Genomic DNA, 23,850 nt, shown 5'->3' on the forward strand with positions numbered 1-23,850 from the left:
TTCTTGGATTTTGACTGCTGGAGAGTAGCCTAATATGTTACTCTCAGAAAGAATTTAGTAAGTCAAAGAAAATTGTAATGGCGGGGGTTATAATATTAGCTTGCAGTGCATTACTGTTTGCTTTTGTTTTATGAATTGCATTATTGTAATGTGTTTTTGTTTGTTTCCAGCTTCAAGACAAACAGGACACATTACAGCTGCAGCAACAAACACTGCTCAATAGCCTGCAGATGTTTATTACAGAGTTATTGCATTGGATTGCATTATATTTGACAGGTGTTTATGTGTGTGTCCACCTGGTGTGCTGTGCAGGCAGGCAGATGTGCTGGTGTGGAGGCTGCAGAGCCTACTGTCTATGTTAGAGACTTGTGATGTGGGCTGGAGTTTCAGTGTGAGCGTATTGTGAATGTGTGTGTGTTTGTGTGTGTGTATCTTTATCCCTTCATTCCCATTGGCTGCTGAAACTTGGTGGAGCTTTTCCCTCTCGAGTAAGAGAAAGCCTCAAGAACCTATCGGTGCTCGCGACCCGTCCCCCCTTCTCGAGCCCGCCTGGTCCAGACTTGTCCGGGAGACCGTCAGATGAGTCCTTCACACCGGTTAAATAAGCTCATGTCAGAGACAGAGCGCTTCCATACAGTGAACACATGAACAGTGTGAGGACTCCCTGCGCTGCTCCATGAGCCCTGTTAGCCTGCCTGCTGTGGAGGTCTCATATTGATCCTTTACACATCTCTTCTTTTTCTCGTCCCTCACACACCGGACCGCTCACACACTGCCACCTCTGAAACACTCGTTAGCGACACATCGACACGTGATTTGGACGTCCAGAGAGCTGTCGGTCTTTTTTTGGCTTTGATTTTTTTTTTTTTTTTTTTTTTGTATCTCTCTTTTTTTTTTTTTAAATGTTACAATGTCGTCTTTGCCAGGAACTGTACCGCGGATGATGCGCCCGGCTCCCGGACAGAACTACCCCCGGACTGGATTCCCTCTGGAAGGTAGGCTTCAGTGGAGAAGCAGCTGGGAGCTCCTGGGCCTTAAACCCGGCACACAGGACACTCTGTGAGGAGACTGAAAAACTTGAGGGCTCAATTTGAAAATAAAAATATGTTAAGATAAATACAGAGGACTTTAGCTTGACAAATGGCCTCGACTAACAGGTAGCCTATTATTATTATTATTATTATTATTATTATTATTATTATTATTATTTGTATTTTTTGCCATGAAGGACTCTCATTTAGATTGGGCTATCTTCATTCCACATATTAACATTGTGATCGTATGTCATAATATTTTTTATGAGGCAAAATATCATAGGCCTGTAGGATAATTTGCACTTCATTTATTTATTATCCAGTGACCGTTTTTGCGACAGATTTTAAAATGAGTGTAAATCCCACGGAAAGCCACAGAGCCGAGAACCAAAAATGTGGGATTTCTTCAAGTGTCCTGTGCCTGGAAATTTAAATCAAATAGGCTACAGGACAATGAGGAGAAGCAGAGGATTACATCAATATTTGGACAGCGTGACGGTGAATAGGCCTAATGAAGACGGGCACAAGAGGCCCTTCACCTCCTCTTCAGGTCGGACTGAGCTGCGAGGAGCCGCTAATCTGTCAACGAAAAATCTCATTTGTTTCTACAATTTTTTAGACGTGTCAGTGAATAGGCCAAAGAATAATAACAGGCATGTGCTTTATTAATAAGTTGAGGCCTACATTCAATTTAGATGACATGCACAAGAAACATAATATTAAAATGGAGTATTTTCCTCCAGACTTATGGTTAAATGTTAGAGTTAGACAGCTCCCTGCTGACCTTGTGTCGTCCACAGTGTCCACTCCTCTGGGCCAGGGACGGGTCAACCAGCTCGGCGGGGTCTTTATTAACGGCCGGCCGCTGCCCAACCACATCCGACACAAGATAGTGGAGATGGCCCACCACGGGATCCGGCCCTGCGTCATCTCCCGACAGCTGCGGGTCTCCCACGGCTGCGTCTCCAAAATCCTCTGCCGCTACCAGGAGACCGGCTCCATCCGGCCCGGAGCGATAGGAGGCAGCAAACCCAGGGTGAGAAGAAGCAACATCAACAACATCAACAACATCATCATCATCATCATCATCAACAACAACAACAACAACAATGATAGGCCTAATGATAAGAATAAAAATAATTAGCGAATTAGCTAAATGACATTAGGCTATTTATCCAGGCCTCATCACGGTTCAGGTTAATGCTGTTTGATTGCACATGCACATCAGTCCTCTTTTTTTTTTTTTTTTTTTTTATTTATTTTCCTTTTTTCAACACGTTTACGACCTCACACATGTCCATGTCCTTGTCCCCTCGGTCGCGCTGTCCCACCTGCAGCAGGTAGCCACGCCGGACGTGGAGAAGCGGATCGAGGAGTATAAGCGGGACAACCCCGGCATGTTCAGCTGGGAGATCCGGGATAAGCTGCTGAAGGACGGCGTGTGTGACAGAAGCACAGTCCCTTCAGGTGAGGCCTCCTCTGGTAAGCCACATTTCATTTAATTTTTGTAGTTCTCCGCTATTTCCCTGTTCAACTGAACAGAAAACACTGTTAAAGTGTAGCCAAGCTTGTCACTAGAAGTGAATCAAATGTGTTATTCTTATAATAACAACAACAACAACAACAATAATAATAATAATAATAATAATAATAATAATAATAATAATAATAGGCCTACTTAAGCTGCCTTTTTTTCGCAGTGAGTTCGATCAGCCGTGTACTTCGAGCTCGGTTTGGAAAAAAGGACGATGAGGAGGAGTGTGATAAAAAGGATGAAGACGGAGAGAAGAAAACCAAACACAGCATCGACGGCATCCTCGGCGACAAAGGTAGGTCAGAGGACACAGTTTTAGCAGTTAGAGACCGTGTGGACCGACAGCTGCTGTTGGACTGCTGTCTGCGCCGTGAATTTTCCTCAAATTGGGCCTAAACGGGCGTTTTGTCGCTCTGGGTTTTCCTCCTTTAAGCTGATCTCCCAGCAGACATGGGAGCCGCTTAATTATTTATGATGGGGAGCGGTGGAGCGGAGCGCGCTCCTGCGGCGCTGCTTAAACGCTCCCTTGAAAGCAATGCTGACAGATGACCGATGTGCCAGTCTATATCAATTACAGGCGGCTTGTCAGGGATACCAGGAGCCAGGGGCCAGCGACCCCACCGGCCTGTTTGTAGGAGCTCCGTGTGGACGTCAAGTTCACCCGGAAACCTAAACCAGAGGCCCTGAACCGTACAGCATGTAGAAAAACACAATCTAGCAACAAAAAAAGACTAACTGAACAACCTAATTGTATTGAAAGGTATCCAATTGATCAGATAGCCTATATTACCCGCAGCAGAAAAAAGACAAACACACAAAAAAATTAAACTGTCAACCTTCTTAAAAAAAGAAAGAAAAAAAAAAGAAAAGAAAATGAGATTTTCATGGAATAAACATGGGCCGGATAATTTATTCTCGACGGGATTTTATAAATGTTTTTGAAGCATTATTGATTAAGCGGAAATTTAATACAATAATATGCAACTTTTAAGGGACATTCTTTCCCAGATTGCAATTTCAAATGAAGACATATTTAGTAATTAGCAGTTTATATAGCCTGTAGTTTGAGATAGCTGTGTCAGTTTAGATTTCTTTTAAATAAATGTTTCACATTGTGAATACGACTTTTAATATGTTTTGACTGGAGCGTTATGACGAATCAGCTGTCTGTTAATGACCCACAGGGCCTGTAGCTCCCAGTGATTCTTGACCACTGGTTTGACTGGTAATACTTCTTTTTTTTCAATCGCTGTAAACTGTCCTCCTTTTCATGTTCTTCAGAAGATCAGCCTAGCTTGTGTCTTTCTGTCATCCGGCCCTGGCATTTCATAATTTGAAGACTTAGCCTATTACAGCTGGTAATGAAACCGGTGTCTGTTGAATAGGCGCCTGTGTTGGAGAGGGGTGTAATAGCTCGGAGGCATAGTAAGAAATATATTTATCCCCTATCAGCCCTCACTCTCACAGTTCCAGGCACATGCATTCTGTTGAAGGGCTTTAAAGCAGATTAAATTGAGCCTTTTATTTCTTTTCACTTTCATCTTTCAGCAGCTCACTTCATGGTGTGGAGCCCGCGGCGCAAATTCATGAGATTTTAAGGTTTCCTCTCGTGTTGTTTAGATTGTATTTTTAAATATTCATTTCATTTTCGCTTTCATGGGATTGTTTTTGGTGGCACGTTGGCAGACTCTCAGCAGAGTCGGAGTTTTTTAGCAGCAGCATTCGGCTGAATGAACGAGGTGCTGCTGTGACAGACAGACACATACATGAATACTGTTCCTGTCATTTTCCATCAGATAAGTCCTGTTTGTCCATATGATATGCTAGAATTAATGTATAGTAGAGGATATGCTACATTATAAATACATATACTTCCGTTCAACTATTAAAACAGTCATAAAATGCTTTACAGATATGCCTCGAAAACAGTACAAGAAAATATATTGTTAGATAGATATATAATACATTTTATAGCATATAATTAGGCAATGTATGATTTATATATATATATATATATATATATATATATATATATATATATATATATATATATATATATATATATATATATATATATATATATTAAGTTAATAGCCTGCTTTTCTACTCTTAAATCTGCATTTTCTTACAGAACTAGAAATAATTCCATGTACATGTATACATATTTTACAATACAAGCCTATACTGTGTATCATCATATCTTTTCAACAAGATAATGTACAACATAATATGATAATAGACCTTATTTTTTATTTTATTCAATGATAAAATAAAATAAATAGTGAAAGCTGCATTGTAATTCCTGCATTGTAAATATGTATGATATTTTCCAGAATACTTAATGGTTGTTAATACATCAGGGTTGCACATACGGAAAATTAATTTCATTTCATAGCTGCAGGTATATTTGATATGGCAGGTAATCTCTGTGGCTACAGTTAGATGGCTGTCTGCTTTTGGTCAAACCATGTAGCACAGTCTCTTCATCTGGAGTTTAAGGCTGCATTTAACCAATATGCTGTTTCCCAAAGATATGCCTGGCCTACTGTAGAGGAAAAAAAACAGTGGCAATTTTGGAGTCCAGAATAAGCCTGGTTGAAAGAAAAAAAGGTCGTCAGTGAGGATGGAGAGAGCATTTTCAAACAAATCCAGTGGAAGTGACGAGAAGCAGCTTTACAGAGAGCGCAGGCTGTGCAAAGTTCTATTGCAGCTATTTATAACACTTTTCCCCGGGCATGCACACTTACTCCACTCCATCTGCACTTTCTCCCAGCTATTTTGCCGGGTTGAAATTGAGGGAGACCCAAATGTTGGCTGGAGATAACACAATCATCACAGCCTCATCCTGGGTTGTGCTTCAGTGTATTAAACTGGGATTAACCTCCCCTCTCTCCCCCGCTGCCTGGCACCAAAAATTCACATTTTTAAGGGACATATTAAAAAAAAGACAAGGGGGCTGAAGGCCAATGTGCAACACAGAGGAATGGTATCAACAGTAATAAGAATAATCATCATCATCATCATCATCATTATCATCATCATCGCCATGTTAATCATTGTGTGGAAACGCACTCATCTTCTGTGGTAATAAATTGATCCCAAATGTTTAATGATTCCATTTTCTCGATCTGAGCTTCTGGTTCTTTTCCCTCTTTAAACTGAAACAAATAATTAAAATATATATGATGAATTAGCAAATGTAAATTTAAACCGAGTCCTAATCTTGGTCTCATGTGTTGCAAACAGCAGGTAGTCATCTTAATGTAAAGGTGGAGATTTGGAGCATCTCTAAACAACCATAGAAACAGTTCAGTTTGTATATTTAGTGTTTTACAGATTGACTTAACAAATCAACACAAATATGTCAAACAGTATAGAAACATCTCGGGTTCGGATAAAATCACATTTTATATTGCAATAATAATGATAATAATGATAATAATAATAATAATAATATTTTATTGTGATCAGTTTTCTACAAAAAATGGCTAAAACGCGATAGAGTCCTTGGTATAGTAAAATCAGTGATGATAGACAAATTTACATATTCTATATATTTTAATATACCTAGCTTAAAAGCCGAAAGTTGGCCATTGATCTAGTAATCTAGTCATCACGGTTGTTTTCCTACAACTAACACATCTTTAGGATGACAAACCAAAATGATGTCACACCCAAAACCGAAATTTTCAATCCACGCTCATTTAAAGTTGTGTCCAAATGATATTAATAACATGCAATTAACAATTATACAAACATCTGGGATTTCTGTATTCACAGTGCAGAAAAACACCAATTGTTTTTTGTACAACACGTGTCATCATTTTCTTCTTTTTAGAGGTTTAATATTATTGTTCTGATTGCTTACTGTATAGGTGTACGCATTTTTTGCAGCAACTGAGAAATAAGCAGAAATGTGTAATACATAGTTTTCAATGCGCTTTGTTAAGATGAAACAGGAACAGTGTTGAATTTATTTGGCAACATCGTGATAAATTCTTATATAATGTATACTGAAACACAGTCTCATCTGGTCCACGGTGTGTCATTTTTTATTTTTTCATGGCTTTATTAAAACATTTGTCATCAATAAGTCATCAGATAGACATGTGGTGTATATCAGCAGGTTGACATTACTCTAGTTTCAGAGGTTTTGGGTTTAGTGAATGGGACTTTTCCCTTTAGGGAGCATCGGCTTCTGTGGAATGACGGTGAAATTTCATTCCCCGACAAATACTTTGTAAACACAGAAGCAGTGCCATGTAGCATGGAATCCACACAGGGAGCTTCATGTACAGAAATATGTTGTCATCGCAGTATCGAAGTAGTAGTAGCATGGTGAACACCTCCAAATATTTGTACAGCAGCTGACTGCTGACCTGAGGAAAGGATTCATGTGCTGTGTTTCAGACTTTCAGAGCAGAGGAGTAAAAAGTAGGTGAGAAAAGGAGGAAGCTGCTGGAGCAACGTGAGCAGCTTAGAGGCTTTGATCCTCTGTTGCTTTTGCTTATCAGAAACATTTGCGGTGACACTTCCACAATGAGAGTTCATCATATTTGCTGGTGCCAGCGTTGCTTTCAGGCTTGCCGGTCTTTTAATTAAAGCCCATTTGCCACATGAGACAGGAGCTGTCTTAGCCCCCAAACACTACTGCTGTATGTCTGTTCTCCCTGGACGATCTGAGTGGAACAATTGTGCCCACTGGACAACACTTTAAAGAGTTCAGATTTTCACATGCCTAAAATAAACATAAATACAATGTTGCTTTATCCCTATTGTGAATTCCTACTCCCCCTCAGCTAACACACCATAACCGTGTTTGGTATCATTTAGACTGAATGCCTCAAGTTGGGACTGCTAATTGTTTTGAATATTTTATAGGCTGCATCCCTGTATTAAAGTCTTCCTTTCCTTATATAAAATGAAGGGGTTAATGGTTGGATCAGGCTGTTGAAGCTGGCAGGGATGGCATTAGAAGATCACTCTCTGATCCCTGTGGGGAAACTGGGTCACTGTGGCAGCACAGAGGAACAGGCTACAGCAGTGTAACAAAAGACATACACAAGAAATAAGAAAAATTAGAAAATGACACAAAGTAGAAGCAACTCAGAGCAGAATGTTTTATTTGGTAATATGTCTGATAAAATTCATTTTAGCATGACCTGAGTGGAAAAACATCTAATCACCAATTAAATTATGACATAACTAATAAGACTAATAACACTAACTGAGTCAGTTACTCTTTAATGTTAAGTCTGAGGTTAAACAAAGTTTCAACTTTCATTAATATATGAAATGATCCATCATAAAAATGTATGTAAGAGTTTGACATAAGTAACCCATTCCACATATATACCACATGTGCACAACCATTTCACTTCTGAAAATTTCCCATGATCTAGATTTTTTGATATTTCATATAACCTTTTATCACATTGACATCACGTTTGAAAAAACAGGAATTTATTCATAATTTCACACGTTTTTTTACATGTTCTTTTCATGTTATCAGTAATTGTACATGCATTAAAATATATGTATCATGGTTTTTAATACGGATCAGTTACCCTTAAAACGTACATAAAAATGAATAGGCCAGTTTTCATAATCAACTATAATTTATAAAATAAGGACATTTGCTGCTTGTAGCTTATCAGACATGAGTATTGGCTGCTTTTTTCCATTTTCTCTTGTTTATCAAACAGACAAACAAGTTTGACAACATCATATTAATGGCCATTTATCATTATTTCTATCACCATTAAGTTGGGTAAATGATAAATCCATCCAATTAAATAATCCCTGATTGCAGCCCCATGTGAAACCTTATTTTAAAGCTTAACATCACAGTTATAATTGTTTTAACCCAAAATGCAGCTAATTGTATTAATTGTATGGTTTCTCCTCTTTGTCAACATCCATTAGCATTTTTGTCGGGATTGACCTACTTGTTGATTGTCCTTTATTTCTTGTAGCACTATGGACTTCTCAATGATTTCTTTGAGAAAAACAAATATATATAAAGGGGAGCTGCTGAACTGGGAGGCGGGTTGTATATTAGGTGAATAGCAGCCCACTTCTCTGCCGTGGAGTGTTCAGTAGCCCTCCCTTAATCCTCCTTTCATTTGGCTGACAAATGCCAAGAATCTTGTCAGGCGACCCAATGGGAAGCTAAACAGCCAATAAAAGAGGAGCAGTGCATAAAGAACAAACAGGCGAAACAGGGTTGAGGGCAGTCAGAAGACTTGGGCATCCCATTAACAGGCCATTTACAAAAGATACACACAGAACAATGGCAAACAGAGAAATCACAACACATGGAGCAAGCAATATGGCGACGACAAATTATTTAAATGGCGGCACTTTGGTTGGTCTTTGATGAGCCCTCAATGGGTCTTGTGGAGATTCTCCAGAGTTGAAGAGATCATGTACTATGGCTGTGCTGCTCAAGTTGGATATTACTCGAGCATGCTGTCATTCTACAGTTACATTACATGAATATTATATATAAACAATATTTTAACAAATCCATTGTATTGGTCAGGCTTTGTTCATGAACATATTGCTTTTACACAAATCAGTTATCACCAACAATGGCGTAATTTTTTGTTGAAAAGTGATGGGGACATAAGAGCTCAGATGAAAAACACATTTTTAAAATGGTCTGCAACATATGTGCGATTCTAGGTAATGTAATGAGCATATGAGGTCAGAGTAGACAATTATGGTTGGGGAAATAACGGCACATTAAAAGTAATTTAATCTGATTCATCAGTTAACATTTCTTAGTGCAAGCTATTTATTGCACATTTTAACTAATTATGCTTTGAAAAATTGGTCATTTCAAAAGGTGGTGGGGACATGTCCCCAGCATCCACAGTTTAAATGACGCCTATAATCATAAGTATGTCATCAGTATTTGCATTTGATTAAATGGAGCGTTCCTAAAAGAAATTCTTGGGTTAATAAAAATTCTCAGTAACGCACTCAGTGATTATTTTTGCTTATTCTACAAATGGAAGGATATTTTAAGGGCAAATAAATCAAGGATCTATGACGTTAACTTGCTATCTAGTGCTTGCTTGGTTTGTTCGCTGCATCTGTGTCAGGATTTGGCAGTGAGATATTTGCTTTAATCCAACTCATTTGCCAGTCCAGCAGCACACAGCTGAGAGCCCGCTATGACAAACCATTCAGAGGTTTCTTCCTCCGCCTCGGTTGCCTCACAGCTAGCTGCAGGATCAAACACTGCTGGCTTTAAGGATAAAATGATTCTCTCCAAACATACTGCACTGCCATGTAAGAGAAAGTCTTTTAGCTTTGTTCTTTCATCTACAACGGAATTTATTTTTACACATTAAACAAAAGTATCTGTCTCTTAAATTAAATAGTTTAAAATCACATGCGTATTCTTAACATCTACAGTAGATTACATGTTGATTTGCATTATCTCTGCTGTCACTCGCTTTAAAACAGGACAACACAATATAGCCTTTGATCTTTTTAAATGAAGAGAAGATATAAATGAGAATTAAAAGGAAAACTGTGATTTCAATGAAGGTGTAAATAAACATCAAGGTACTAGGCTAGATTACAGAAACACCCTTACAAAAAATTCCACATGTGAAAAATGTAAAACGAGTGCTGTCACATGTGAACTTCAATTTTAACAGGTGAAAAGAAAATAATGTCTAATGTGAACTGTGAAGTGAACGGCCTTTTTTCACAATGTGAAATGTACATTTTCATATGTGAATTACATACAGTAAAACATGCAGATTAGAATTTCCACATGGCACATGAAATCACAATTTGCTTCTTCACATGTGAGTTGCTCATTTTTTCACACATTTTCACATGTGAACTAAAAATTAAAAATTAACTAAAAACATGTGAAAATAAAATAGTTTCACAAGTGATTGGCTTTATTTCTTTTTTTTCTTTTCACATATGAATGTGAATTACATATATTTAGATGCTATTTGCTTTGCTTTTCTAATCCACATTTGGAATAGGGATTGTAAGGTGAAACACATGATATTAAATCTAAACACAGTGGAATCTGCCTGGAAAAAAATCTGTTTTTAACTGTCAAAAATATCACTCACCACATTGCTACAACCATAGATAAAGAGAGAGAGAGAGAGAGAGAGAGAGAGCAATACAATACATGAGCTCAGTGTCCTTGGTAATAGATATGGACCTAAGAAAATACAGATAATCTGAAGTATTAAAAGAAATAATTTACTTACAAGCTGTCAAAGTATTATATAAATGGTATAAATTATTTGAATACTTTAATTTTGAAAGAGGCAGCTGGTTATTGAATTTTTAAAAAAATGTTTAAATCCTATCATAAGCTGTTTTCTTCTGTTTAATTTAAAAAAAAGAATTGGCCAAATTTGACCGTGATTATTCATATTAGCGGTGAATGTAAAGATCCTGTGCTGGGGAAATGGTTGAAGGAATTATTTTATTGAGTGACTAAATTCATCTCTAAATGAGGGTGGTGGTGTGAGGGAGTTAATGTTTACGCTACAGAAAGGTATGAAAGTGTATTAATGGCCATCTCTCCGTCACTGCATCGAAATCATTTGAGCCACATATTTAACACACTCTCGGGCCTTGATGGGAACTGAGCGTTGTTCAAACTGCATCCTTATGGAAATAAATCAGGGGCGGCTCTCTGTTCAGAACCTGCCTTGGATGAGTGTGCTGATCTTATAGAATGTTCTGTTTTTTGCCATCACATTTGATGACAAACTAAGCTGTTAGTTTGAAATTGTGAGATTTTTTTCAGAGATGATTGGCTGTCTAATTAGGCCTTGGCAACAATTTATGGAATATGAATTAACTGTGATATCAATATACAGATGGATGGCGAATGAAAGTATACTCATAGTTTCTCCAGGTGTGTGGTACTCAGGTGGTCGGGAGCACTGTCTAACACGTCACTCCAAAGTCTCCCAAAGGCGTTCAGTTGGATTGAGATCTGGTAACTGTGAAGGCCATAGCAGCTCCTCCATTTATGTTGTGCATTGCATTATGGGGCAACAGTGTCTATTCAAGACTAAAGGTTCATTTTAATAGTTTAATTATCATTATACAGCCAGGATTGTGCAACAAGAGGTGTGCTACTCACAAAACAAAATTATATAAATGTAAGTGTTCAGTATGAGTTCATGAGTCTCACAGTGGAGACTGGGTGTTGTCTTTTAGTATCTTTGGGCTCTGTGCAGACAGCTCACTACACTGATATCACTGATGCTCTGTAGATGGTACCAGTGATATTCTGGTGGTTTTATCACCCGCTGTAGAGCCTTCCTGTCCTGGGCCTGATGAACCATACCAGTTTGAGATGTTTCCAGTCAGGATGCTTTCTATTGCTCCTCTGTAAAAGTTGACAAGAACTTGAAATTTAGCCCTTTCAAGTTTTTGAAGGAACTAGAGCCTTTTCTGTGCTCTTTTTTAACTGGGGTGTTGATGGCCATGATAGGCTCTAAGTAATGTGGATGCCGAGGAGCCTAAAAATGCTCACCTGCTCCACCTCAGCTCCACTGATGTAGACAGGGGTGTGTGTCTTTGCCTCCTTCTTTCTAAAATCAACAATCAGCTCCTTGGTTTTGCTGATGTTGAGCAGTAAATTGTTCTCTGTGCACCACCCTGCAAGATTGTTGAATTCCTCCCGATACGAATTCTCACCGTGTTTATAATGCGGCTGATGATGGTGGTTTTGTCCGCATATTTCACAATAGAGTTCTCCTGATGTCTGGGAGTGCAGTCATGGTGTACAGTGTGAACAGGAGGGGACTGCACACAGCCCTGGGGGGCTCCAGTGTTGAACACCAACATAGAGGAGATGTGACGGCCAATCTGAACTGTCTGGAGACTGTGAGAACGTTCAATATCCGATTGTAGAGTGTGGTACTCAAGCAAAGAGTGTTAAGTTTTCTAATCATCTTCATGGGTGAGATTGTTTTGAATGATGAGCTGAAGTCAACAAACAGCATAATGTTGAAGGCATTCTTTTTCTTAAGGTATGTGAAGACTGAGTGGAGGGCAGTGGATCCTCTGTAGCTCTTTTGGTCTTGAATACATACTGGTGAGGGTCCAGGCTGGCAGGCTGTTGTCTTTGATCTGCTGGATCATATATAAAATAGACTTACTCTTGATTTCCTTTCTTGAATGTCAGACAGGGCAGCTTCTGTTACTCATAGTTGTTACAGACGCTCTAAATGTCCTCAGGTCAGTTAAATATAAAAAAATGCGAGGGATATGTGAGCTTTGCATTTCATGACCCATATTACACCTGTGTGTCTGATGTGCACCTAGCTAAAATAATTAATACTCCCGATTTCCTCAGTTAAATGGAACTGTGTGTGACAATATACTTGAACATCATGTCCAAAATTGTATGTTTAGGATATTACAATGCCATAAATTTCCAAATAAAATTATCTTTTTTAAAAGCACTGCCTTGTGTACAAATTATGTGTGATTCTTAATTATCAAAATGCCTTCAAATTAATTTAATTAATCAAAACTGATTCATGTGATAAGCTCCATAATCATATTGTCATTGAGAGTTAAAAGTTAAGTAAGTAAAAGTTATTATATCAAATTGATACATCTCCAGAAGAGAAAGTCAGAATTGTATATTAGTTTTAGCTCTGTTTAAGCAGCTATAGATGAAACAACTTTGTTTCATCTATAGCTGCTACAAACATTAACTAACAAGAAAAAAAGGAGGAAAAAAAAAAATCCAAAATGGACCAGGAAGCTGTCTGTTATTTTGGGCCTATTTTTGCCATTGACGGAGTTGATGAACTCCTCCAAGTTTATTAAAGAAAAGGAAACATGACCCAAAGGCTTGAGGCAAGCAGGCTTATAAAGTGACAGCCATTGTGGCCTGAAGGCAAATGCATGAATACCTCTGAATAGACTCCTTCAAAGTGACACGATTGAGCTAGACAAGAGCAAAACACTGAAAGGAAAGCTTCTCCTCTATGCCACCGAGCCGATCGGCATTTCTAATGCTCCTGCTTTGAATGAATGTACATCTGCAGAGGGTGGTTTGCTGTGGTCCACTTACTTCACTTTTTTCACTGCAGTTCGCAGCAGTTGTCTTTATACTATTACTTCTGTACTTGGAATTAAAGATGTTGAAATGGTTTTAATTCATATGATTAAAAACTAATGTTGAGGAGAGACAACATGTGTCATGAAGGAAAAGAAGAAGAAGAAAGATCATAGGTTAATTTATGGCCATTTTACATTAGAATGATGGCACACATAGACATGGACAAGTTGCAGTCAGTGTGTGTGATAAAGGCTCTGTGCACTTTTTTAAACATTGTTTTATCTCAATTCATTCAAATTCTGCGAAACTGACATCACAATGAGGTGAATAAATACATAATTCATGCACTTTGCCTTTTTAGGGGTATTTTGTTTTCTTCAGATAGATATTGTGATGTATCTTGCAATCTATCAACTATCGCAGAATTGTTGTATCACGATACTATCGTTATTGTGGGGAAAGAATCGTGAATCCTATCATGATTTAGTTTGTTATTCCCACCCCTAGAAAGGTCAGGTGGTCAACATAACCCCCTGAATAAGTGTTGGACAGAGAAACTGACTGATCTCTACATCCCTCGGTTTAGTGCTGGCAGAGATAACTGAGCAAAGACAGTTGACAATGAATATTTTGAGAAATGTTCTGTTCTTGGATTAACAGATCCAGGGTCTCACTGTGTTGGGTGTGTCTCCCCATCAAACCCACTTTTTAGTCGCAACTCCATATATTTATTTTTCGCCCAAAGAGTCAAGCAGTATCTGTAAGCAGAGTTTGGCTTATTCAGTAGAAAAATGTTTCTCAGCCTGATCTAGACCATGAGTCCATTTTTAGATCCTACATTTCACTTTTGCTTTAGTGAATGTAAATGCTGCTGAGGTTTCAATCAGCATATTTAGTAAGTATGGCTTGTTTTGGTTAGAAAAATAATGACACAAAACTAATATTAAAATGTATTTGAATATCAATATATTTGACTTTAAAATCTCTTATCAAAAATTCAAGATTCAAGATTCAAAATTAAAACTATACAGATTACTTGATAAAAATTAAATGCAGAATAATAAACCAAACTAAGTTCAGGAGTCTCACAGCCTGAGGAAAGAAGCTGCTCTGTAGTCTGGTGGCACAGCAATGGATAATTCTGTATGGCCACAGCATTACATGTAAATGCGGAAGTGTGTAGCTCCATAAAATTTTGCTCCTTCTTTGTTTTAATTTGGTATTATTTCACCTTTTTTTTTTTTTTTTTTTTACTAAAGCTTGATTATTTATGACAGAAATACACTCATCAGCATCAATATCAAACACAAATCAAACATTTAACCACTTTGGTCAGACCTACAATATATAGAAAATCAACAGCCTTTATTTTTAGCAGACTCTATATCATTATGAGGTTGGGACATAATTCTAAGTGCTGTATCTTGAAGCACGTGCAGTTGCCTATGATGTTCGGACATAATGTCTGCATTTCAAGCCTAGTTATTAGTTACCACTTCAAGTGAAAAACCTAAAATGGTTATAGGTCCGACCAGCTGTTTTCTACTACTTCTACTACTATAACATGCCCACAGCTTAAAAGGAACAGAATATTAGAAGTGATAGGTAATTGTTGAGCAGAAATTATGCTAAAGTTGTTACCTTGCTTAAATGCCTTGCAAGCTTTTCCCAGCACTTTCCAGTGACTACTGCTGTTAGTCAAGCTGCAGACATTTGTGGCAGAAATGGTCAGCAAACCACTATCTATAGGATAACTCTGGTAATAATAAGGACAGTGTTTTTCCTTCTGGAGTGATGAGCAGCAGATGAAAAGCACGCCTATCCCTCCGTCTCTTACAAACACATCAGAGTGCATTTCAAAGCTGAGAGAATCTGCACAGAGAGTCAACAAGCACAAATCACGTCATTTTCTCTGCGCTGCCCTGATTGTTAATCTACTTTCTTCCAAAATAAGATTATTCTATTGCTCTTTAAAACTTCCTGCAATTGCTTTCTTTAAGCCTGCAGCTGTCCACTGAGGGCTTTGCTGTGTCAAGTATATCTTAAGAGTGCCTCTTATTATTATATTTGCTTCCAGCTCTAATCTTTATCAGTGTTTATATTGACAGTCTGCAATTTTTGTTTATGACTATTTTTTATCTACTAAATAAAGACACATGCATGCCAGTGCCCGGGGATGAAAGAAGATAAAAGACTTTGCATTAATAGCAGTTTGCTAAGACATAATGCCCTGATAAAACCAGCATCTTTGTGTGGGCTGAATTGAGTTCAGTGCCAGTTTTATGTAGCATTTGTTGAGAGCATGCAACTTGCCTGAAACAGCTTTCTGTGAGACCATACGTTTGTGGCCGCAGTCAAATATTTTTTCATAGTGGAACAACAAAAGTTGGGATTTTTCAATTCATTTTTTTCCAGCACAGAGTGTGTGCCGAGTTCCTGAATCTTTTGGCAAATATGTTACTCATCATTGTAAAACTGCCTACGTTGCACACACTCCACTTCTGCTGCTTACTATACACTTTTGATGCATTTGTTGTGACTAAATGCCATTGTGTTGGAGCTGTACTGGAACAAAGGCAAGAACAATGCTGAACTATGTGAATGGGAGTGTGTGCATAGGCAGCGGTGGCGGCGCAGCGCTGGTCTCGGCTTCAGCTCAGTTTTGCCCACTTGGGCTTGAATTTGAGGCCTTTGTTGGCGGAACGGCTGCTGGTGCCAACTGGCATATTTTATTTTACTTTCTTTTGTGTTCTCTGAATAATTTTCAAAACTTTGGCTTTGGCCTCAATTAGTTGAGTGTTCAGACCCTCATTCAATGCCCTGCATTGTTGGTACATGCATAAAAATCTGCAAGTCAAATGAAAATATGCCATCACAGTAAAAATATAATGAACCTGTAGCTGATACTGACACAGTAAGCTGTTACAAATAACATTTTTATTGAATAAAAACCTTCAGGAGCAACTGGAAGCTGTTTATCCAGCCATTTTTGTTGAGTTGGTATAAATTTTGTTAAATCCCCATTTCAATAGATGACATACAGTCTTGTAAAGAACTTCTATATCATGGCAGTCTTCAGTTCCAATGACTTCTACAACTCTCATTTCTCTGTGATGGAATGAAAGGAACATGAACAAACTTTGTCACAAAAACATTCATGATGTTTTGTTCAATAATTGATTTTTTATAGGTCTTCTGAAAATGTAACCACATATTCTAGGTCAATATACATACAGTAGTTCCAATATTTGTTTAAGTGTCCCTTGGCCATTGAATCAGTGACCTTCCGATTACTGGATGACCCACTCTACCTCCTGAGTCACAGCTGCCTAAACTGTGGACACTGACACTTGTCTTCCAGCAGCTTCTAATTCATTGCAGACTTCCTTTTTGGTGGTTTTTGGTTGACTCTTGACCATCCTGACCAGTTTTCTGTCAGCAGCAGGTGATAGTTTGTGTTTTCTTCCTGATGGTGGCAGTGACACAACTGTGCCATGCACATTATACTTACAAACTGTTGTTTGTACAGTTGATCTTGGGACCTGTAACTGCTTTGAAATGGCTCAAAGTGACTTTACTGACTTGTTCAAATCAATAATGTGCTCTTTCAGATCAATGCTGAGCTCTTTCCCATTGTGGCTGAGTCTAATGGGTGTATCAAACAAGCCCTATTAAAGTGGGTCCAGAAATGTCAGTAGCTGTTATCAATCAGAATCACTCAGAAGAAGTTAAGATGCTACAAAGAACATTTCATTCACACAACTTTCTACATCACCAGAATTGATTGTTGAAGTTACTGTATGTATATTTTTGATCCAGCAGATTTGGTCACATTGTCAGAAGACCTATAATAAATTCATTACTGAACCAAACTTCATGAATGTTTTTGTGACAAAGTAGTTTGTGTTCCACTCATTCATCACAGAAACATGAGAGCTGTAGAAATCAGTGGAACTCAAGACTGCAATGATATACATGTTCTTTACAAGTGGATGGAAACTTTTGACCACGACTGTAAATGTTCTGGTAACACTTTATAATAGCCATCAGTTGTAAATGTTACCTTTATAGTTAATTAAACTTTAATTAATAGTTATTTCATTCTTCTCACTAATTAAATGCTTTATTAACCATTTATTAAGGCATTGTAAATGTTTATTTGGCCATCTGAATGATGTCTATAGGTGAACTACACAGTATTTTTTATCAACATCATGTATTATAAACATCAGTTGCAACTTTATACAAACAATTGCTGAATGAATGGTTTATAAAGCATTTAATTGTTTAACTGTGAAATAATTATTACCTAAAGTTTAATTTATTTTTACTTTACATTTATTATTGATGGTTAAGTGTTACCTATGTTCTTAAATGGGTGATTTGCATTGGCAGGGACACAATGTATTTCTCCTAATAAACACATACGAGTTTGTAGAAATATATGACCATAGCAGTCGCACTTATGCTGAAAGATATATTCAGACTATTTTCATTTGATCTTGCTTTATAAAAGCTTTTGGTCAAGACTGTGAAATGTGAATATGTTCAATGCAGCAATATCTAAATAAAAAAAATAATCTGGTTCATGTTCCAACAACCTCCCCCATCTATCTGCTCCATGTCATGCCTCGGCACCATTTGACCTCTTAAATTCTTAAATATGCAGTCGGCAGCTCAGCTTCAGTGACTCAGTCTGGAAGTGTTTACTGAAGTCCTGCAGAGTGCGGCGGCGCTGCTTGTGGTCTTTTATGACCAGTGGCCCCCTGAGGTGCTGCCTCTATTGGCCCTGAAAGGCCCTGAGAGGCTCCCAGGCCTCCGTTGTTTAAGGTGAGCCCACTTTGTCTTTGAGGCAGCTGAGCAGAAAGAGGTGTCCAGAGAGCCTTCAGCTGGCTGTGGCTGAATAGCCACAGGCAGCACCTCTCTGCTTCACTCTGTCCACATGTGTTCACACAGCTCCAGCTGCTGAGGACAGGCAGGAGCTTAGAATTGGACTTTGTGATTGTGGTCCTATTTCTGTGTTTGATCTGTTAGATGTTGTCTCGGAATTGGTGGTAAATATGTTTAAAGCTGTTGATTAAAGTGTCCGTTCTCTGTAACCATCCAGTCAGGTGGTTTTTAGTTCAAGTCATCCAGGTTCTGAGCTCTCTGTCTCTGAGATTTCAGCCTTTAATCACTACAATGGAAGTGCATTTTGTTTTACATTCACATGACAGTTATGAATAAGCTCATCCACATTACAAAAGCATATAACTGTAAATGATTGATGCAGAAGTACTGAATGCAGAACAACTTAACAACTCCTACTCCCAAAATAGTCGAGACGCTGTGTCAAACATGAACAAAACTGAATATGTTAATTTACTATTATTTTGGTATATACTCAATCGACAACAGTACAAAGACGATGTATTTAATGTTTTTCCTCATCACCTTCTTTGATTTTTGTAAATATGTGCTTATTGTGAATTTGATGCCAGCAAGACATTACAAACATTCCACAGGTGAACAGGCTCATTTGTAACAGGTGATAATATCATGATTGACTATGACAAGTGGCATCCTCGATTGGCTCAGTCATTCACAAGCAAGGAAGGGGTGCGCTTCACCATTTTGTAAAAGACATGACTGTATAAAGGTTATTACTACACGGACTCAGGAACACTTCATAGAACTCTTGTCAGTAACCACAGTCCGTTTGCAAATGATTGCATTCTTTTTTTAATTTATTACATTTCACATTTCCCAACTTTTTTGGAAAGGTTGAACTGCAAATATGTTTACAGCCACATGGAATATTTATTTTTTATCAACATACTGTTCAGTGTCAACAATGCAGGTTTTGGTTGATACTGAAAAATGAAACCCTCATAACTGAAGTTTATCACACTCAGTACACATATCTGTCTGCTTTGTGTATGTCCATCCATCTCAACCTTCCCCCTACAACTTCTGTGTGCTGCAAAACTGTAAAACTTCCTGGACTGAATAAAAACAATACCAGTGATCATAATTCAGGCTGCAATTAAATTTCCTCCAAAATGTTTTTGGAAAAACAATTTTGTGGTTAATAAAAACTAAAGTGATAAAAACTAAGTGGTGCTACATAACATGTATTTAGGGCCCAACTGATATGTCTGTCAGCTGACATTATTGGCTAATATTGGCCTGTCACAGATATATCAGTATCAGTATATATGTTGTTGTTGTTATGTGCCAATATGAAAACGTTATTTAGAGATTATAATGCAGAACAATATGCTTGGGATAATTTATAATCGTTAACAAGTTTACTGTTCTTCAAATGCTAAGCTGTTCCTCCTTGGTCATGGGAATGTTCTTCTACCAGAATGAGGAGGACATGCAGTGGGTCGGACTCAAGCCCTGGGCCACTGCAGCAAGGACGCAACCTCTGTACATGGGATGCACGCTCTACCAACTCAACCACTGTGGTGCCCCGAGTTCTACAGGTTTTATTTTGATATAGATCCAATAACTTTTTTTTCACAATAGAAAAAGGCGTGTCGGATGATTAGGCTCATGTCTGATTTTCAGTAGTATATATAAAACTGACTTGAGTAAACAGTGAAGGCAAGTTGAGGTGAGGTTTGTAGTAGCTGGTCATGGTGTGAAAAGTCGGCCCTTAGGCTGAGCAGATAGGAGAGAAAGAGATCCTAATCAGAGACAGCACACTAGAAAATACATTCTCCATCTGTCATCTCTCACACACATAAACAATAGCTGTGGACAAAGCTAAAGCATCAATTGGCCATTTTGTGAGAAAGACTTGGTTTTGCACTAATAAATTCATCAATTGTTGAGCCAATGTAGTCTGTTCGACTGGTCAGAGCCTATGGAGCAAAACTGAAAGCAGATCCTGGGTGTAATTATACTGGAACTAATATGATTTTCAAAATGACCCATAATTAGTTTCATGTAGCTCTCCAGAGCTCTGTCAGCCTTTGTTCCCAGGTCTTGGTTAAAGTGGGGAGCAGCATTGTCAGTAGTCTCCACCAGAACCTACAATTTACACATAACAGTCTTATCAAGTGTCAGTCAGCACAGGACTTGTGTCATCTGTCTATTAAGCAGTTTGATCAACCAAGGCTTTTGTCCACTGAAATGATACCATCCACACTATTTTGTTGCATGCCCCTGCAAACACATAACAGATCAGTCAGTTCTACATGTAGTGAGTCCAGGGAACCTTGACAGTCTTGAGGATGGAAAACAATAGGTGTATTAACTTCATCATCACACAAATGCAGAGATTTTGTTAAAGTGTACTGTGTGCTACCCCTGACCAAAACTAAGGAAAACAATCAACACCCACCGCTGCTAATTACACTGCAGTGCATCCAAGCACTGATACCTGCAGCTTAATACTGAGGTCATTCAGGTACAGTTAAACATGGGGGTGGGTATTTTTAGACTCAATATCTATAATTTTATTGATTAAAAAAAAAGAAAGAAAGAAAGAAAGAAAGAAAGAAAGAAAGAAAGAAAGAAAGAAAGAAAGAAAGGAAAAAAGAAAAACAGAAAATGAAAACAGATAGGAAGCAATATGACATAGTAGCAATATAAAACGGAAAAAAAGTGCTTGAAAATGATAAGAAACTGCAGCAAACAAACATGACAGAACGCAAATAAAACTGAGGTGCATAAAAGATAAATGGCAGACAACCATACAGGACAGCACATAGTTAAAAACAGTTACATTCAAATGCTGAGTAGTTTGAAATCAAAGTCTTAAACTGACCTATAGGTATAACTGTATCAAGTTTGAAAAATTGTAAAATGTTCCAAGTGTATGGAGCACTGAAACTGAAAGCAGTTTTCCCAAATTTAGTGTTTACCTGGGGAACATGCAGCATTATACTAGAGCGTGTTGAATAGTGACTCTGTGAGCAGTTTAATAAAGAGCTGATATATGGTGGCATGTTGCCCTTCAAGGCTTTAAACAGAAACGCAAACCAATGGCTGTCACGTCTTATTGTTAAAGGTACCCACCCAACTTTTTCATATAGAATACAATGATGAGTGTAATAACTGTCACCAATGATGAATCTGAGGGCGGAGTGATAAACCCAGTCTAGTGGAGTAAGAGTGGAGACAGAGACATGTCTATAGATAACATCACCATAATCCAGAACAGATAAAAAGACAGCTTCAGTGATCCATTTCCTACAGGACATGGGGAAAGTAGTTCCGTTTCTGTATAAATAACCATTTTTTTTGTCTTAGCTTGCTTACAAGTGTGTATGACATTTAAATGTGAGTTTCTGATCCAACCAGATACCCAAATATTTGTATTCAGAAACCCTTTCAATAGTGTGTCCTGTTAGAGTGGTAACATGGAGAACAATGTCTGCGAGAATTTTGTAATGGCTTTATGTGCAGTTTTAGCACAGCAGTACAGGACTGTATCATCAGCATAAAGATGGGCGTTGTAATTTGTTATATAGGATGTAATATTATTAATATAGATTGTGAATAAGACAGAACCCAGTATTGAACCTTTAGACAATGGTAAAAACAAAAAAAATATAATTTTCAGAAAATTACAAAAAAGTTAGAAAAATAAACTGTTAATGGTGAAGTGTTGAGGATGAGTTCAGGGGTCTCACAGAATGAGGATAGAAGCTACTGTATAGTCTGGTGGTATGGTAGCAGATACTTCTGTATCTGTTGTCAGGTGGCAGCAGATACTTCTGTATCAGCGGCCAGGTGGCAGCAGATACTTATGTATCTGTTGTCAGGTGGCAGTAGGGTGAACAGACTGTGGCTGGGTGGGTGTTGTCTTTTAGTATCTTCGGGCTCTGTGCAGACATCTCACTTCACTGATATCACTGATGCTCAGTAGATGGTACCAGTGATGTTCTGGAAAGTTTTTATCACCGGCTGCAGAGATTTTCTGTCCTGGGCCGTGCATTAACCAGTGTATGATGTTTCCAGTCAGGATGCTTTCTAAATATATATTTAAGTAAAATATAATCGAACTATTTCATCCATTTCATCAAAAACACTTTGTTCAAGTCGATTCATTATTAGATTGATTCTTTAGGACAGGAAAAGTCAACACTTAAAAGCTGTAGGCTCAGAGGGATACAGCACACACTCTGAACATGTGAACATCCTGAAAAACATAATTGGGTATTAATTTGGTGGTAAATCAGTCTCCATGGAACAGGGAAATGGAATTACAGCTATCGTTATTAAGTGCCTCCTTTTACATAATTGGCTTTGGTGGAATTGGACATTAATTGTTTAATTAGATTTGTTTTTTAGAGAAACACAGTGTGTGTGTGTGTGTGTGTGTGTGTGTGTGCTGTATAAATCATTTATCTAGCACTTTAACAGTTTATAAACATCAGTAACAACTTTCCAATAAACAATGTCTTAATAAATGGTTTATACAATATTTAATCTTCTGTTAATAGTGAAATCACTATTAATAGTGCAATATTTAAGAAGTACTTAAATACAAATTCATACTTTATAGAAATGGGGGCAGCATATCACTTGAATAATAGCTACCTGCTGCTAACTGTAGCTGCTGTTAGCTAGTAAGCTCAGTTAACTGTGCATCTAGCAGTCATATTAGCTGCCTGGAGTGGGAGTGCTGATCACTGAGGGAGTGTAGTTGTTATTTACTTTTGGACTATCACCTCTTGAGGTACATAGTGGGTAGGGGCTAGCTGGTTACAATGCTAACTTTAATAGATGTCTCTGAAACACAAGACAGACATTTTTAACATAACTTAAAAACTGTTACCTCTGTTAGTTACTTTTTTAATGTTTAAAACTAAAAAATGTACATATTGCACCTTTAACTAAAGTTTAATTAACTATAATGGTTATTTTAAAGTGTTACCATTTGAAGTTGCTACACATTATGCCAGTGATAGATAATAAAGAAAAACATGGACGTGTTTTTGTACAAATTGTATTTACTCTGTAACAAAACCAGGCTGTTATGTGAAACCCGTGAGCGGTTTGTTATTTATGCTGCAGCACATTTGTGTGCGTCTGTGTTTGTGTGAGGAGCTGCACCGTGCTCCCATTTTCCTGATAAGACATAGCATGCCAATTGAGGGATCTGGTGGAGACAAAGATGAAGTCCACGTTTAGCCTTTCTATCGGCTCTAGGCGTCTGTCTCATTAACATAATCTCTGCTTTCCTTTATCGGCTGGATAGAGGA

At 37.9% G+C, this 23,850-nt stretch overlaps 1 protein-coding gene across 4 annotated transcripts in view; it reads left to right on the plus strand.

Moving 5' to 3' along the window:
* Nucleotides 1-910: 910 nt before the first annotated feature.
* Nucleotides 911-23,850, plus strand: part of LOC140999628 (paired box protein Pax-7-like) — a 90,680-nt gene continuing 67,740 nt past the window's right edge. For 2 of the 4 annotated variants that reach the window (XM_073470127.1, XM_073470126.1), the window contains exons 1-4: nt 911-995; nt 1,835-2,070; nt 2,372-2,516; nt 2,735-2,863. In XM_073470127.1, coding sequence (XP_073326228.1) covers nt 911-995; nt 1,835-2,070; nt 2,372-2,516; nt 2,735-2,863 — 595 coding nt within the window. The remainder of the gene's footprint in view (nt 996-1,834; nt 2,071-2,371; nt 2,517-2,734; nt 2,864-23,850) is intronic. The other 2 variants (XM_073470128.1, XM_073470125.1) reach the window with 1 other exon arrangement.

This window comes from Pagrus major, chromosome 7, assembly GCF_040436345.1.
Source record: "Pagrus major chromosome 7, Pma_NU_1.0".
Taxonomy (NCBI): Eukaryota; Metazoa; Chordata; class Actinopteri; order Spariformes; family Sparidae; genus Pagrus; species Pagrus major.